General features: G+C 50.0%; 1 protein-coding gene across 1 annotated transcript in view; it reads right to left on the bottom strand.

Annotated features, from left to right (window-relative positions):
- Bcr (BCR activator of RhoGEF and GTPase) overlaps positions 1 to 17,533 on the bottom strand; it is a 114,621-nt gene that overhangs the window by 47,968 nt on the left and 49,120 nt on the right. Inside the window, exon 2 of the mRNA XM_075979985.1 lies at positions 4,271 to 4,452. Coding sequence (XP_075836100.1) covers positions 4,271 to 4,452 — 182 coding nt within the window. The remainder of the gene's footprint in view (positions 1 to 4,270; positions 4,453 to 17,533) is intronic.

Consider the following 17,533-nt stretch of genomic DNA (forward strand, 5'->3'; position numbering starts at 1 on the left):
CTGTATAACCCCTAATGAGACTGGGCTCAAGGAAGGACCTGTCTGGGGCCAGCTCAGGCCTGTGGGGGCCTCTGCAGTTGGACATTAGGACCCTCTGTGTCATAATAACTCCACTGGTCCTGTCCAGCTCCCTAGTCCTGTAAGAGGGAAGTATTTCATGGGTTAGACTGCGAGGTCATCCAGAAGAGCCCAGGGTCAGGAGTCCCACCCCCACCTGGATCCCTGGGGGCTTGATTCACATTGTCACTGCCATCTGATTTCCTAAGAAACTTTCTTGAGTTATGGCTTTATAGCGTGTGCGCACACGCGCGTGTGTGTATCTAAGCTATGAACATGCAAATGTGTGTAGGTGGCAGCCACTGCAGCTCTATAGTGTGTGCGTGCATGTATGCATGTGTGTATATGTGTGGATCTAAGCTGTGAACATGCAAATGTGTGCAGGTGGCAGCCATTGCAGCTTTATAGTGTGTGCATGCTTGTGTGCATGTGTGTGTGTATATCTAAGCTGTGAACATGCAAATGTGTGTAGGTGGCAGTCACTGCAGCTTTATAGTGTGTCGTGTGTGTGTGTGTGTGTGTGTGTGTGTGTGTGTTTGTGTATCTAAGCTGTGAACAGGCAAATGTGGCAGCCACTGCTCCAAAGAACTAACCCACCCAAATGGGTCCCTTCAGCAAACACCAGGCAATAGCTTCCACAGAGAGGAGCCTCCAGGGCACAGCTGTGCCTGAACTTGGAAATTCCTGTGCTTGGAACATACAGTGCTCAGTTAAGATTCCTTTCACCATTAAATCTAAAAGACCTGGCCAGGTCCTAGTTTGGGCCTCATCTTTATGAAACCCCAAGGGCCCCTTTGGAGTCTCGGTATTCTTGCTGGGAAACAAGCAGGTCCCAGAAATTCAGGACTGTCAGCTGAGCTCGTTAATCACTGCCCATGGGGCCCAAATATGCAGGATTTGATGGCGTGGTGCCCAGGTCTCAGCCCAGTGCAAACGGCAGGTCCTCGGAGAAGCACTTTTTTCTTGTCTCTGCACAGCCTCCCACTGTGTAGACAAAGCACCTACCCCACACAAGGGAAGAGATCAGGGAAATGGCAGGCCTTCTGATAGCAGCAGCCACCCCCTACACCCAGCTCTCCTGCTCTGAGAACAATCTTGCTACTGCCAGCTCCAGGGGGACGGTGGGGCCTGGGGAGGTCAGCAGGGCCAGTGACAGCTCTGCCCAGCATAAGCTGCTGCTGCCTGCATGGATGGAAGTGCCTGGTGGAAGCCTGGTGCCTCATTCCACCCACGCAGTTTGGAAAGCCAGGAGGAAAGACTGTGCAAGCAGGATGGCGCCAAGTCCGGTTCTCCTTATTCCAAAGGGTGAGGCTCTCTGGCCCAGGAGTGGTGCTGCGGTGGACGGAGACAGGCCACGAGAAGAGGAACCTTAGACGGACAGTCTTTTGGGGATCAGAACAGTGCTGGCGGCAACACAAGCAGCCCACTCTGCCTCACCAAAAGGAAATGGGGCATGGAAGAAGACAAGGACAATGGGCTGGGCTGGCACCTACAGGCAGGGAGGTTCCTTCTAGGAGGAAGCTGGGCAACTGGAAGAAGAAGCCCTTATGCCTAACTGGAGTTCAGAAACAGGCAACCAAGAATGGAGAGAAACAAACTAGGCTCACGGTGACAAGGTGACAAATGCTACCAAGCCCACAGGTGAGCTGAAGGCTGGTCCATTAGGAAGTCTTTCAAGACTCCTCCCAGGGGAGCCCACTGGCCAATCAGGCAGGGTGCAGCTTTCTCTGCTCTGTAAGTTCAAAACCAGCATAGCAGCTGGACCAGGGGCCCTCTTCTAGTCAGAGTAATAGCCTAGCTATGGCCCCAGAGGCGAGCTTGAAAGCACTCTGAAGGCCTGGCTTTCACAGCAGACTAGTCCTCCAGAAGGGGAGATCCCACAGCACGCAGACCTGGCTCTGTCTCAGTAAACCCACTGAAGACCTTGTTGTTCCCAGGGTCAGGGGTGCCAGGTCTCTGCCCCACCACAAACAATATCTACCCAACTCCTTGGAATGGATGTGCCCAGAGATCCCCCGAAACCCAGAAGCTCCACAGAGCTTATGTGTTGCCATGGCATCCCCTGAGAAGCGCTCTTAATGCTCAGTAGCCCAAAAGGTGTGAGCCTGGCAGCAGGGAACAAACCAGGACTTGGGAGGTAGAAGAACCTTAGGCAGCAGGGTGGGGGTGCTTCTGACTTCAAACCCAGCACATTCCCTAAGGAACCTAAGAAGTGAAATCAGGAAGCGAAGGCGGTGCCTGCCACCAGCACCAAGATGGGCGTCTACCCTTAGGGTCGTATGCATTAGATTAAGCACCTAACTGGAGGGCTGCTGGAACAAGACTAGGTGACATGTCAACCCTCCTCCTTCAGGACGCATCCCACCACCTGCTCTGGCGGAACACTTGGGGGAACTGTAGAGCCCTACGTATGTGCAGATGTGTAACATCCTGCTAAAAACGCAACATGGGCGGTGTTTTATGGACTCTTGAGGGGGCTGGAGAAGGCAGACAAGGTTCTGTATGGAATCGACAGGGATGCGCCCCTGAACTGGGTGCTACATCAGGAGAGTAGCAGGACAGAGGCCAACCTGGATAGGGCTTGGGGTCCAGAGAGGCAGATCAGCTCCTCTCAAGTGGTGGCTGGACAGGGACATTAGCAACAAGGAGCAGGCACAGGCCACACACTGGCTTCCTTCCTCCGTCTCGAGTTTCAGAATGAGGAATCTGTTCAGCAACAGCGCCATTAGAAATCACAGGCCCATAAAAAGAAAACGACCTCTCAACAAAGGCGTCATCCCCAGAGCAAAGCAGCTATGGAGGAAAGACACATTTCCTGGGCTTTCTTACAGCAATACGGGAAAGTGTGACGCTGGCGGTGGAAGCCAGGGTCAGGTGTACGCTGGGCGTGAACTCTAGAAACTGAGCCATGATCCCAAGGCCTGTTCTCATTCCTATGCTTATACCCAGGGTAGAAACCATCCAAACCCAAGGTAAGCAGAGGGGCTGGAAAGACAAAAGAGCCAAAGACGAGGAGGAGAAACTGCTCCGGAGCAACAGAGATCACTCAGCCCAAGAAGGAAGAATCCAAGATGTGAACGGAGCTGTCTCCATTGTTGCCCTGATAACACACACACCAGAAAGGGGCAAGTTCTGGGATGAAGGGCTTATTTGCCTCACACTCACAAAGTCAAGGTGGCTAGTCCCTTAGGCTACCAACCCAGGGAATAATGCTGTCCAGCTGTGCACAGTGAGCAGATAGGTCCTTTTACATCACTTAGCATAATTAGATACCTCCCCATGGGCTATCCGAATCTAGACAATCTCCGCTGAGACACTCTTCCAATATGATCCTCACTGCGTCACACTGACCATTAAAGTCATCACAGGTGGTGTCCTTGCTCCAATGGCAAGAGGAGCACATCCCTGCCTCAGTACACCACTGAGAAAGTCACCTGCAACAATGTCCTAGCCACAGGTCCACAGAATGGCTCAGGACACTGTGCTGGTTGGGTGGACTCACTCTGCAAACTGCCCTGTCCAGCCTGCAAGCACCTCAGAGTGATGTTCCTGAAGAAGGCTGGCCCACCAAGGATGCTACTTGGAAATGTGGTTAGATCATTTTTCAGATGTCCCATTACTCACTAGTCACATGACCTGAGAGAAAGCCAACAACTGACCTCAGCTACACATTGGTGACATGAAGGTGACCCAAGGCAAGTCCCTTAGGACTGTTGGTGAAGGTTAAGTGGGAACTCACTGGGAAAGACCTTGATCAAGCCAAACCACTGTCAGCACCTCCTCTGTTGAAAAGCGAGTTAGTATAATACTCCTTGAGTACAGGACCAGGGCTAACATCGGCCTAGCCGAGCACTACCGCTAGGGCCACCATGCAATTCCTGCTTGCTTAGGTAGCGGCCTCTGGCATGACTATTCTTAGCTTCAAGAACCCACGCAACTCACCTCTCTGAGTTTACAAAGCAATCCATGACCTCCCTGAAGAATGTATGCAGAGGGCTGTCACCCTCTACTTGACATATGTCAAGAAAGCAGTTTTCTGTGGTTTGTCTAATGGTGCCATCACCTCTTCGTGACACGTCTCTGAACTAGGAACTGCCTTTCAGAAGGCCTGTCCATGGAAGCTATGACCTTGTCCAGAGCGGAGCTCAAGTGCCCCACGTGGATTTCACATCTACCCCCCACTCTCGGCGGCGGGTGGACCTCGGGGACTCACTGCTTTGCTGGGCTCCAGGGCTCCTGAGGCCAGAGCGTCGCGGCTGCCTCTGCCTTTGCTGCTGAGGTGTGGAGAGGAGGAAGGCGAATCATCGATGTAGGGCAGCCCATCCTGGTGCCGGCGCTGCTCCTCGGCCTGGTCTGCGGCACAGCCGTACCCAGGTGGTGTGCCGAAGGAGGAATCTGTGCGAACAGAGAAGCGACCGTGTTAACGAGAGCCAAAGGGCCGTTTCAGGGGCGTCTAAGGCTCACCTGTCCACGCAAGGGCCCGAGCTGACACTATCTCCGCAGCAAATTGGCATCTCTCGGGGGTTTTAGGTACAAGGCCACCAGTCTCAAGACCTACTACTAGCCAAAGACACAGGGTGAGAAGGGGTATCCAGAAAATACAAGAGTAGCCAAGACTGTCCTTGGGAAATGGGTGGTATAGTGGACAAACAGGTAACATCTGATCTTGGTAAACACACACACACACATACACACACACACACACACACACACACACTTTTCTAGGACATGGCTCCTAAGACCATTAGGCGCTCCAAAGTGACAACTATATTTCATGTTTGTGAGATGATTGGGTAGCTCAGGATGGGGGTTGGTTTGTTGGAGTGAGTGGAAGAGAGGACCGAGATTGCGGTTAGAGAGTTGCAACTTTCAGTCATGACCCCGGCCCTCCTGGGAAAGGAAGGGGGCTGAGGCCTGAGCCGATCATTTGAGGCCAGTGGCATAATCCGTCAAGCCTATAGAATGAAACTTCTAGAGAAACCTAAAAGGCAGGGTTGGGAGAATGTCTTGGCCACCGAGTCACAGGAAAACACTCTAGGCCACCCCACCATATAACTCGCCTCATGCCTCCCTTTCCTCTCACTCGTTCTGAGTGGTTCCTCTTTTGTTTTATTTTTAATCAGAAACTGAAAGTCTAGTTAGGAAACTGTTTCCCTACCTTCTGCCACCAGCCATCCCTGCATCGACGACAGAGTTATGAAAGATGGGTTGTGAGCCGCTCCTCCTCCCTGTCCTCATTTATATGGTCGAAGAGAAACCCGGGGCTTGGAGGTGGTGGAGTGAGGGGGAGCTGGTATTATAGGGCTGAGCCCTTAACCTGTGGGACCCTGTACCATCTCCAGGAAGATGATGCCAAACCGGAGCTAACGCTGCACTATACCCAGGTGGCATCCCCAGGAAACTTAAGGGTTTCTGGGTGTGGAGGAAATTAGGTCATAGAAGTGTTCTGTTGAGGGCGATGAGAAGACAGACCAGGGCTTATCATATGGGGAGGGGACCTGGCTAGAAGAACTCCAAATGCAAGGATACCCTTGTATGGTCCCTATATGCCTTACCTATGGGGATGCAATGGGCAAAAGACCACAGTCCTCTGGACTAATTGTTGGCAAACCCAGGAAAAGCTCAACCATGATCCTGGACTGCCCCTGGCCCCACCGTGCCCCATGCTACTATTTATAGTAGTAACCTTTTGCCAAGACCTTCCAGTGAACATACACACAGAGGCAAAATGTAGCCTACCCTTTGCAAAACAACTTCATGCGGACGGTTGGGGCATGTGGTAGGTTAGCATGGGAACCAGCACAGTGCCAGATACCAGACCAGACAGCCAAGCTAGTTACCTGCTAGTCCTCCGGGAAGCCTCTATAAGAATGAGGATGCTGAGCCCGGTATGGTTGCACGCACCTTTAACTCCAACACTGGGAGGCAGAGGAAAGTGGATCTCTGTAGGTCTGAGGCTAGCCTGGTCTACACAGGAGTTCCAGGGCAGTCAGAGATACAAAAGTGGTCTTATCACAAAACTTAAGTGGGGGTTAGGGGTGGGAATCAGGGTGCTGGGCCTGGCTGCATTTCAAAGCTCCTGGGTGATGCTGACAGGCAGTGGGGTACACCGTTTAGAGACACAGGATGCTGTGATATCAGCTATCCATGGTTGCCATGTTCACAGTAAGGTCTAGCCTGAGACCATAGGATAGCAGGCCAGTCCAGCGACAAGAATGGGCAACTGTGAACAGTGATTACAAGCAAGGCCTGGTGGTCCTGACCCGAGGAACTCAACCCACAGCCCAGACCCCCTTTGTTCCAATCCAATTGCAGCACAAGGACAGAGCGGTCCATTCTGCGCGAGCCCCGGGGCTAGTGAAGTTCCACTTACAGAAAATAACATAGTCCTACAAAGGCACTTACCACCCCCACCCATACACACCTCAAGGCTGGCTGACAAAGCTTGTTGGCCACCTGTAGCTCCTCTTTGAACCACTCTTAGCTCGAGAGTCCTTCCTTCCAGTTTGCTGAAACAGGGCCTCACGTGTCTCAAGCTGGCCTGTGTCCTCCAACAACTCACTGTGAAGCCGAGGGTGACCTTGAACTTCTGGACTTCCTGTCTCCATCTGTGAGTACTGAGATTCCAGGCGTGCAACCCTCCACTAGATTTCTGTGGTGCTGGGGAGCACACCCAAGGCTGCCTAACACTCTAGCAACTCAAGTACACACCCAGGCCCCAGCTTGCAGTTTTCAGTGGAATTGGACCTCTCACCAGAGACAGCACAGACAAGGGCCCAGTGTCAGCTAAACATTCATAAGAATCTTGTGACCGTCTGGCTCTTTTCCTAAGGCATCTTTTCAGATGATAATCAATACTCCTCAAGTCGCTCCTCCTGCTGCCTGAGTCGCGGGTGTCCCACCCTCCGAGGAGCTGGGCATTTGAACTCAGGAGGAACTTGGCCATGTTCTTAGCCCTGCCTACCCAGACCACGAAAACAGACCGAGAGGGCCAGCTAACCCATTCATTGTAACACACTGGATTCAAGAGGAAGAGTGTGGGGGCTCTGGGGAGAACTGGGGCTGGGGCGGCAGCTCAGCAGCAGCAGAGCGACCCCCCCATATTTACAGACGTGAGAGCAGATCGGACATCCAGCCATGATAGGAAGGCTTCCCCAGCTCCTACCCTCCTCCCAACTCTGCACTCTCTCCAGGGTTGAAGGCAAACTGAAGTTGCACATTGCTGGTGTTGGCTGTTTCTACAGACAGCTATTCACATCCTTGGGCAGGCAGACCTCTCCACTATAGGCTTAGAAATCTGCAGGGCAGGCAGGTTCAAGTCTTACCACAGTTAGAGCCAGTTTTGGACCTGTGATCACAAGCTACAGGCTACAGCCTTCTCCCAGAACCCTATGAATCCCAAGTTGACTACAGCTTGGGAAGATGACCATAAACAAGGACCATGAGGTCGGTCACCAACAGGGGTCTTCCTTCAGCTCGGAGCTGTACCTTACATAGTAGCCAGGGCACTACCCGGAACTAAATTTCCTAACAACCGGGAAGCCTCAGGTCTTACAAGAAGCAGGGTGGAAAACACCTACTTGTTACCCTTTGCCAGGCACTTCCCACGCCTCTTCATGGTGTTGCAATCTTTCGTATGCAGACACCTCGGTGGGCATGGATTTCCAGATCACCATTTTTTCTGACAGAGTTTTGGAGCCTGACTACATTTAAGTCCACCTATGACTATTGTAATTTAAAACCCTGTAAGATGCAGGGAGTTCCATCACCGATGACGCAACACCCGGCAGGTCCTGAGGGTGCACACAGCGTGCCTGGGGTCCACACGCAGAGAGGTCAGGGAGTATGGAGAGAGAAAGTAGGAAGGAGGAGCAGGAGGACATATCAACGCATCAGCCTTATTGGCCCAGGGTAGTATCCAAACATTTTTCTAATGGGGTTTTAATTGGTAGGTTTAAAGCACACTGGCACTATTGGGGTGTCACTAAGGCCTAGCTTCGCCATCTGTGTGACATGTGGGGTTAGGATGGCAAATTTAGTTGGTCTACCCACCTGCTCTAGGATCACCTAGGGAAGTGGTCACTGGGAGGCGGTTATATAAGGCAGATGTTGCAGGAACTGGAAGGAGGTGGAAGGCGGGAAATTGTGAAACAATTGCACAACTGGAAGAGTGACTGAGACCTGCTTGTAAGGGGAGGAAGCCCACTTATGCTAAATATAGATGCCAAAGCAGCACAGAATTGAACTTCATGAGCAGGGAAAGAAAGTCTGCTGAGTATAAGCAAGGCACTTGGTACGTACGTGTACACACACACACATACACACACACATACATACACATACACACACACACACACACACACACACACACACACACACACAGAGCCTGTTGAAATAGGCTTGTTATCCCATCACTGAAGAAGCTAATGCAGGATGATTATAGGCTCAAGGCATGCCTGAACTATGAGGTGACTTCAAGGCCAGTCTGGGCAACATAGTCAGAGACTCTATCTCAAAATGAAGGGTAAAGGGGGGCGGATCTAGAGATACAGTTTAGCATCCTGTGGCCCTAGGCTTGACCTCGAGTGCCTATTATTGTCACTTTCCAAGCACGCTCCAAAGAGAAGGTATCCCTAAAATCCTGGGCTGATAACCACACGATCCAGCAATTCTATTACCTACGTGACCAAGGAGACTGGAAAGTTGTTTACTCTGATGTTTAAACAAACACTTGTGTCGTGATGTTCACAGAAAGCGCTGTTCACAACAGTCAAGGAGCCACAAGTGGCAGCGGCAGGAAGCTTGCCTGGCATGTGCACAGCCTGGGTAGAGCCCCACCGCTGGCAAAACCCAAGAGTGAAGTTACGCCCTGGTCAAAGAGTGGAATCAATCCAAATAACTCATTTTCTACAAAGTCTATGAGCTTTAAAGGAAAGATGTTCTGGCGTCAGCTACAAGACGGATGACCCTCGAGGATGCTATGTTTCGTGGTCAGAGCCATTGACAGACAGAAAGGGTCACACATCACGGTACCATTCACACGGTCCAGCAGGTACATGGAAAGTTACAGGAAGCAGGGCAGTCACTGCTTTGTGATTGTGAGGCTTGGGAAATAGGGGATGGGGAACTGTGGAACCAAACTGTGGCTTTTATGTCAACCTGACCCAAGCTAGAGTCATCTGAAAGGAAGAACTAAGAAAATGCCTCCATAAGATCCGGCTGCTGGGCATTTTCTTAATTAGTGATTGATGTGGGAAGGCCTGGGTGGTGCTGTCCTTGGGCTAGTGATCCTGGGTTCTGTAAGAAAACAGGCTGAGCAAGCCACGGAGAAAGTCAGTAAGTGACCCCTCCATGGCCTCTGCATCAGCTTCTGCTTCCAGGTTCCTGCCCTGCTTGAGTTCCCGTGGTGACTTCCTTCAGTGATGAACAGCGATGTGGAAGTGTAAGCCAAATAAACCCCTTTCTCAACAACTTGCTTTTAGTCATGGGGTTTCATCGCAGCAATAGAAACTCTTAGATTGCTAGTTAAAACTGAATGGTTAACACCCAGCTGCTTATTTTAAAATAATTAATTCTGAGTTAGACCTAGTGGTTTAGGTCTGACTCAACACACACATACATACACACACAGAGAGAAGGGGGGAGGGGGGAACACAATGATTTTCATGTTATATGAATTTTCCCTCAATTAAAAATAAATTGGGTGCACAGCACCATACTCCATGCCCGCGACTCCTTAGGGAGCTTACAGCAGGAGGCTTGCAGACAGCTTAAGCTACATGAGTCATTGTCTTAAAAAAAATACAAAACAAAAAACCAAATCTGACAGTTTTCTGAAGGCCAAGAGAACTATTCAAAATAGCCAAAAGAACCAGCCAGTTGGTGCCGTAACCCCAGGCAACCCCGAGCAGCAAATGGCCACTGAGCTTTCTGAGAGAGTTGCTGGTTTCAGTGGATTTTCTACTTTCTCCTCCTCTGTTAGGCTGGCAGCTGTCCCTCCTGCTCTGACAGACAAGTACATCAAAACTCTTGATAAAGGGAACATCCCTCACCCACTTGGCTATAATACAATGCCAAGAGCACTATCTTTAGGAAGAAGGCCACCGTGAGCACTGCAATCCTGGGTCTCTTGGCCCTTGCACCGCATCCCCCAAAAATGGCATCATCATTTTTGGCCAGTTCCCAAGCATGGAAATCCCCGGTTGCCTGGGCAGGGAGAGGTCATGGTCATGAATCAGTGTATGCCACACAAAAAGCCCTGAGGCTGGCTAAGCCATGACTACCACCCAGGCGGGTTGCAGAATGCCAGCCCGGAAGGACCCGAGAGTGCCCTGCTCATGGCCTGTTGCCTTGGCTCTCCAGGTGGTCCTATTTTTCCTAGAGGAGGGGGCAGATGTTTCTAGTGATTTGTTTTTAGATCAGTGGTTCTCAGCCTTCCTAATGTTGTGACCCTTTAATACAGTTCCTCATGTGGTAACTCCCGACCACAAAACTATTTTTGTTGCTACTTCATGACTGTAATTTTGCTGCTGTTATGAATCATAATATAAATATTTTTGGAGATAGAGGTTTGGCAAGGGGGTCACGACCCTCAGGTTGAAAACTACTGTCTTAGAGGCTGACCCATATATACTGCACTGCTCTGTCTACTCAGGGACTGGGTTCCAGGTGGCTGAAGATTCTGAACTACCGAAAGGCCAACTTTGCAGGAAGGCGGACATCTTCCCCCAGCTGAGTGTACCCACAATGTGGGCAAGTACCCTCCCTAAGGTGGTTTGAGTGAGAAAGGCCCCCATAGGCTCATATGTTTGAATAGTTGGTCCTCGGTTGGTATCTGGGAAAGATCAGAAGGTGTGGCCTTCAAGGGGGTGTGCCACTGGGGGGTGGGCTCTGAGGTTTCAAAAGCCCACACGATCCCCAGTTTCTCCCTCTCTCTGACTGACTCTTGTGGATTGAGAGGAGAGTTCTCAGCTTCGGCTCCAGTGCCCTGCGTGCCGGCCACTGTGCTACCTCTGACGATGATCAAGGTTGCACCCTCTGGAACTGTAAGCCTCCAATACACTCTTCTATAAGTTGCCTTGACTGTAGTGTCTTCACAGCAATAGAAAAGTAACTAAGACATTCCCCTTATATAACTGGCATCCAGAACACAGTTTTAAAAAAAACACACACACAAAAAAAACCCTTCAGCTTCTGAGGACTTAGGTGTCTCAAACTCCTAGACACTGGAGGCAAGAGAAGTGATCTGATGCTCCAGGCCCTAGGCTGAAACTGGCTGGTGCCCTAAGCAAAGGCGGACCCCCGCCCCCCAGGAAAAGGCAGCAGCCCTTTGCCACAAGAAGGGTTGATTTAATTACTGTTTCTTGAGCCACCTTGCGTTTTGTTTTTTGACAACAAGGTTAAGAAAACCTTCTTGGAGCCTCAACTATTTATCCCAGACAAATGAACACAGCATCTGTCACACCAAGAGATGGGCTGCATTTAGCACCTGTGCTGGGTAGGTCATGGCACCACACATAGCCCCTCTCCCCTTGGAACTATGGGATGTGTACGTCAGGACGATCATGCCAAGGTCACCAACAGAGGAAGCTGAGGAAATGACTATAAAATCTGAGGGAGGTGTAGGAGAGGCAGGCAGGCTCTGCCCTGAACACAAATGCAAACAGCCATGAAAGATCCAGGGCTAACCCTCCTAAAAAATCACGTCCTTGGGCTGAGAACGTTAGTGCTGGAGCACTTGCCTTATGTGCAAAGCTCTGGGTTCTGTTCCTATTGATGTTAAAATAAAAAGTAGGTCCAGATCTTAACTCTGGTCCTGAAAGGTGAACAGAATCGTATTTGGAGGCAGACAGACATAATTAAGGAGCCTCAGATGCCATCTCTGTAGATTACCCAATAGTATCGCTCTGTTGTACCCGTGTCCTCAAAGATCACTCATGAGAAATATAGGGTATATTCCTATACATCAAGAAACTGTCCAAGCCTTGGGACACCACCAATGTGACTTCAGTTTTGTTACTATCTGGACTCCACAGGCTAAGGGCTCAGTCCGACACACTGAGTTCACCTCAGTCAAATGCTGAGGCTACCTAGGATTCTTTTTTTTTTTTTGGTTTTTCGAGACAGGGTTTCTCTGTAGCTTTGGAGCCTGTCCTGGAACTCCCTTTGTAGACCAGGCTGGCCTCGAACTCACAGAGATCCGCCTGCCTCTGCCTCCCGAGTGCTGGGATTACAGGCGTGCACCACCACCGCCCGGCTTTTAGGATTTTTTTTTTAAATAAGATTTATTTATTATGTATACAGTGTTCTGCCTGCATATATGCCCCCCAAGAGGGCATCAGATCTCATTATAGATGGTTGTGAGTCACCATGTGGTAGCTGGGAATTGAACTTAGGACCTCTGGAAGAACAGCCAGTGCTCTTAACCTCTGAATCATCTCTGCAGCCTTATCTGGGACTTCTGAATGACCAGCTACTAAGTAGTATACGTGTGTGTTTCTGCCACACTGTTCTTCCAGTATGGTGATTTTTCTAGAATAGCCTAGATTTTTGGAGAGCTCACTATAGACAGGAGACCCTGGGCCGAGAGAAGCCTCTAGACAGCTGACGAAAACGATTTTGTCACAACTAATAAAACCTACCATGAATATTGCCTATGTTTTTTTTGAATAGCGATATTTCAAATAAGAATGTTAAAATATCATTGAACCACGCTTAAGGCCGAAGCACACGTGACCTTTGTACTTAACCTTATTCCTTTCCTAGCTATAAACCTGTCATTTTATGAGAACCTCACAAACAAAATAACAAACCCTATTAAAGCGTATCTTAACTTCCTTGTGACCTACATATAGTAAGGATTCCTTGGACCCTTTTGACCTACTTTTTAGAATTCGTAAGTCCACAATCCTGTCCCATGCACTTCAGAAATCATGATTTGAAAAGAGAAAGCTTCTGGAAGCCTTCTGAACAACATCACTCCGCCCACCCCAATCACACAGATGGTTATTGTTGAGACACTCAAGGCCAAAGGAGAATTTCCTGAGGACCCCACAGCCCCGGCAGGGTGTGCACTGTTCCTTTGTACTAAAACCTTCTAATGACAAACCCCAAGCCTGATTCACATTTGTTTGTTTTAAATTCTCTTCTGCAGCACGGCCAGGAATCTCTGGAGACTTCTATCAGGCCAAGGGCTGCCTCTCTGGTCCCCACTGCCAACCTACCATAAAGGACACAAAAGACAACAGCCAAATGGAAGAGGTAAACAGGGAACACATATCCGTGCTGTACTGGCAACCTTCTCTGCCTCTCCAAATGCCCACTTGGAAGCTCTCTCAATCCCGCTGTTTAGTTTCTTTACGGAGTCACGACTGACTGACTGCGGGCATCAATTCAGTCTCCAGCATCTTGTCCTTTCCCAGAGGTAGGGGGTAGGGCTGCAAGTTCCAGCTCTATCATCCTATAGTTTTTGGCTCTGCTGGCAACCAGCCCCATCCTAAAGCTACGTAGTCTTCTAAAGTATGAGACCAAGAACTAGTCTTGGAGCCACACTGCTTGTAACTTTTTGTTATGAAGCCCTTGTAGATCAATGCATAGTCTATCGTGGATCTCAGACACCAGCACCAAAGAACCATTTCTTAATTACCACCTGCCCATGGAAACAGACCTCATTATAACCTGTTGGCCATGGAAGCGACATGCCCCGAGTGCCCCAGCTAGGTCTCAAAGTGGAGACGTAAGGTGGTCTTCTAGTTAATAGTTAATAGCAGAAGGTTTGATCATAATCTGGGCTGGATCCTCAACCTCAGCATCCATGAGCTGAACTGGAAAGAGGGTACTGGAAACACAGTAAGCTCTGTGCAAGGGATGTTCTGGAATCTGTACCAGAATTTATGGTATATGATATGTGGGCAGATGTCAAAAGCCAAAGGAGAGATCAAAAAGTGGCAGGGTCTGCCAGCCCAGGGTAAATGGATTTTCCCCTGGGAACTCGCTCAGTTTTCTGCTTAAACAGATATTGGTTGGGAGAAATATCATCGTTTTTGTTCCCTGCCTCCACTGCTCATCCTTGAGGGCCTTCTTCAACAAATCCCCTACAGAAGAAAGACGACAAACTGGAACTGCAGGGAAGAGGGAGGGGGCCAGAGGTTCTTTTCATCTCTCAACATTCCCATCAATGAAATGAGGATAATGACACTCTTACCCGAAGGCCCTGGGGGGGTGACAAGTAAACCACTACTCCCCTACCAGAAGGAGGAAGCGCCTAGAAGCATCACTTACAGCAATTACTGCAAACTGGCTATTCATACCAGCCAAGGTGTGATAGCTATCGTCACTGTGTGGCTCCCTTCCAGAAGACCATCTGATCTGCCCTTGCTTGGCTTCTTTAGTGTGTGGAGCCACTGCTATTACTGTTTTAAACCATCTCCACTTATAAAATGCGGCAAGATCCGCATGCTGGCAGGACTCGCAGCAATTGTCTGTTTTCTGTTGCTATAATGAAACACCAGAGGACAATCGCTTATAAAAAGATCATTTAGCTCACGGTGGCATGGTATGGCTATGCTGAGGGTTCCCCTAACTGTATCGTATCACAGTGGGCGGCATCTGTTACAGTACGCCTAGGAAATGCTCCCCATAGGCTCCTGTGTGTTACAAGCTTGGTCCCCAGCTTTTGGAAGGTGGTAGAAGCTTCAGGAGTTAAGGCCCAGCGGGAGGAACAGGTCACTATTATTAGGAGCTATTCATTGTCTTCGGTCCCCTCCTCTGGTTTCCACTCCCTCTGGCTTCAGGGATAAAGACAAATAGCTTTCCTCTGCTGTGTCCTTCCTCTATGATGCCTCTGTCTTGACAATGACCTAGAAGCAAAGGCAGCACCAGATGACCACAGACTAAAACCTCAGAAACCGTAAGCTCAAATGAATCCTTCCTTCCTTCCTTCCTTCCTTCCTTGCTTTCTCCTGCATTTCGTTCTGGGGATAAAAAGTCTGATTGATGTAACACAGCACCACTGTGAGATTGCCAGAGAGGGGAAGGGACTGGTGTCCCCTCCTAGAATAACCCACTGTTGGATCTAATGTAGGGTCCCATGAGAACTAACCCAAAGGTAACTTGCCCAGTATGTTAACCAACTTCTACTGGGTCTCACCTCTAAAAAGTCCCATTTCTAATCAGCATTACCACTAACACACTAGACGCCAAATGTCCAACATTCAAATCTTTGGGGGACATATCTAAATCATAGCAGCATCTACTTATAGGGTCTAAGGCTTTTGTGGGCCAGAGAGTCATCCAAGCATAGTGGTCCCTGCCTACCAGAAAGGGTCAGCCGAGACTCAAATGCCCATGGTATATACTGGCCCATTTTCTTTTCCATTTTCTCAGATGCCAGATTTCTGTTCTGAGGCAAGAACCAGGCTGGAGCAGAACTCTGCAGGGCTTCAGGCTCTGTAGGCCAAAGATCTCCATGCAGTCTCTGCATACGGCCGAGAAATGACCCCGAAAGCCAGTCAGTCAGTAAGGACTTCTTTGTCCAGATGCAAGAGGAGACAGAGAACTTGGCTCTCGACCTGAAACTCAAAACTCAAAACCGTCATGTTGGAATTACCACTCGTGGTGATAATCCCAGTTGTCATCAAGAGTGTGACAATCTATTCCAAGACCCACCTGTCACTCCTTGGCCAGTCAGGCTGGGGAACCAGGCCCAGCTCCCAGCCTGCTCCCCCCCCCCACCCCGGGGAGGAGAGATTCACAGGCCTGAGCTGTCCCTGACTGGAGCAGCTGTCAGACGCTCACACACCCACTCAGGGCCCACACTCCCAGCACCGGCCAGACCAGTCAGGTGAGCAGGTCCTGATGGCAGCTGGGCTATGTTCCATCCCCCAAGTGCTCTCCAGGGAAAGTGAGCGTCTGACACAACTCCAAGGAGGCGCGGCTGGACCACTTCTCTCTGTTACGCAGTCTCCACGTCATCAGTTGGCATAGTATCAGGAAGAGGCCTTCCTCCAGAACTGTGGGATCCACTGGGAGCCGAGACATCTGGAGGGGTGCCCAGAAGGTACCTTCTGGCTCTAAATCTGGCGTGTCTCACAGAAAATCTCCAAGTACTAGAGCAACGCTTGGTCCTACTGGATCACCTTGCCCAGCATTCTTATCTCAACAGCCACCCCTGTTCTCAGGGCCTTGTAAGGTTGGCAGCTTATTTAGGATGAGTCAAAAACACTTCCTAGACAAGTATACACTTCTTACATACAAGTTAATCCCAGCCCACTGACCTCCCTCTGGAGGGGGCACCACCAGCCCCCAGCAAAGGACAGTAGTAGCAACTCACTGATTTCACACCAGCGTCTGGCAGACACGAGTCCCCTCTGTCTTCAGGAAGAAACCCAGAGCTGCTTGCACCCAGGGCTTTTAGCTCAGCTAAGGTGGAGTCCCCCGATACTCAATGCTTTGCACCTTGGCTGTGCAGACATGTGTTGTCCTCTTTTGCTGGATTTTGCTCTGTTTGTGGCTGGAGTGAAGGAACAGTCACCAGTGGAGCATGGGCCGCTTCTTTAGCAGGGTGGACTGCTATTTTGGACAGCTGACAGGAGACCATCAGAGGGCTTCTACCCAATGAGTCAGCAACACACTGGCAATGCAAATGTCTCTTAGCTCCCACAGCTCCACCAAGAATGGCTTGGTATTGCAGGATGAAGTCATACCACGGGCGAAGAGGGAACTATGAGAGGGCCAGAGTCACATGGAAGCCCAGGGCTCAACGACTCAAAGAAAGAAGCCATTCTCCATGTGTACTGGGCTGGTTGTTGGGGTGCATGGTGGTAGCTGGGGAGTCTTTAACTGAAGTGCCCCAAAAGGCCTCTAAGCCACCATGCCCACCAGTCCCAGGAGTTGTCAGCTCTCATGGGCAACACCCCTCAGCTTTGTGGAGGAGGCACTGTATGAGATGTTGCTTGCTACAGACTGTATGTTTGTGCCTCACCAAAATTCACATGTTGAAACTTAATCCCTCATATTTGGAGGTGAGAACTTAAGAAGGTGGCCAGAAGGGGGGAGCTCTCGTGAGTGGGAATGGCACTTTTCTGGGACCCCAGAATACTTCTCTCCCTTCTACCATGGGAAGACACAGCGAGAAGACCAGTCAACGGGACAGAAAGAAGGATCCTGACCAGTAACCGTATCTGCCACTGCCTTGATCTCAGACCGCTGCCTCTTGAATGGAGAAACTACTATTGGTGGTTTAGGTCACCTAGTTGAGAGTACTTTCATTAAAGCCTAAATAGACTTACAGCTGAAAAATCTGATGTATACGTATTGTTCTGAGTATCTCTTACCTCCTTTGCACCCCGTGTCTGAGAACATGCAGACTTGAACATAGGGGTGTTCTCTTCGTGGGAGGCACTTACAGGTGCTTTAGAGTCAGGATTCTGCCTGGGAGTCAGGCAGAAATGCTTTCAGGCTTAGAGAAGGAGATGAA

The sequence above is a fragment of the Microtus pennsylvanicus genome, chromosome 7 (genome assembly GCF_037038515.1).
Source record: "Microtus pennsylvanicus isolate mMicPen1 chromosome 7, mMicPen1.hap1, whole genome shotgun sequence".
Classification (NCBI taxonomy): domain Eukaryota; kingdom Metazoa; phylum Chordata; class Mammalia; order Rodentia; family Cricetidae; genus Microtus; species Microtus pennsylvanicus.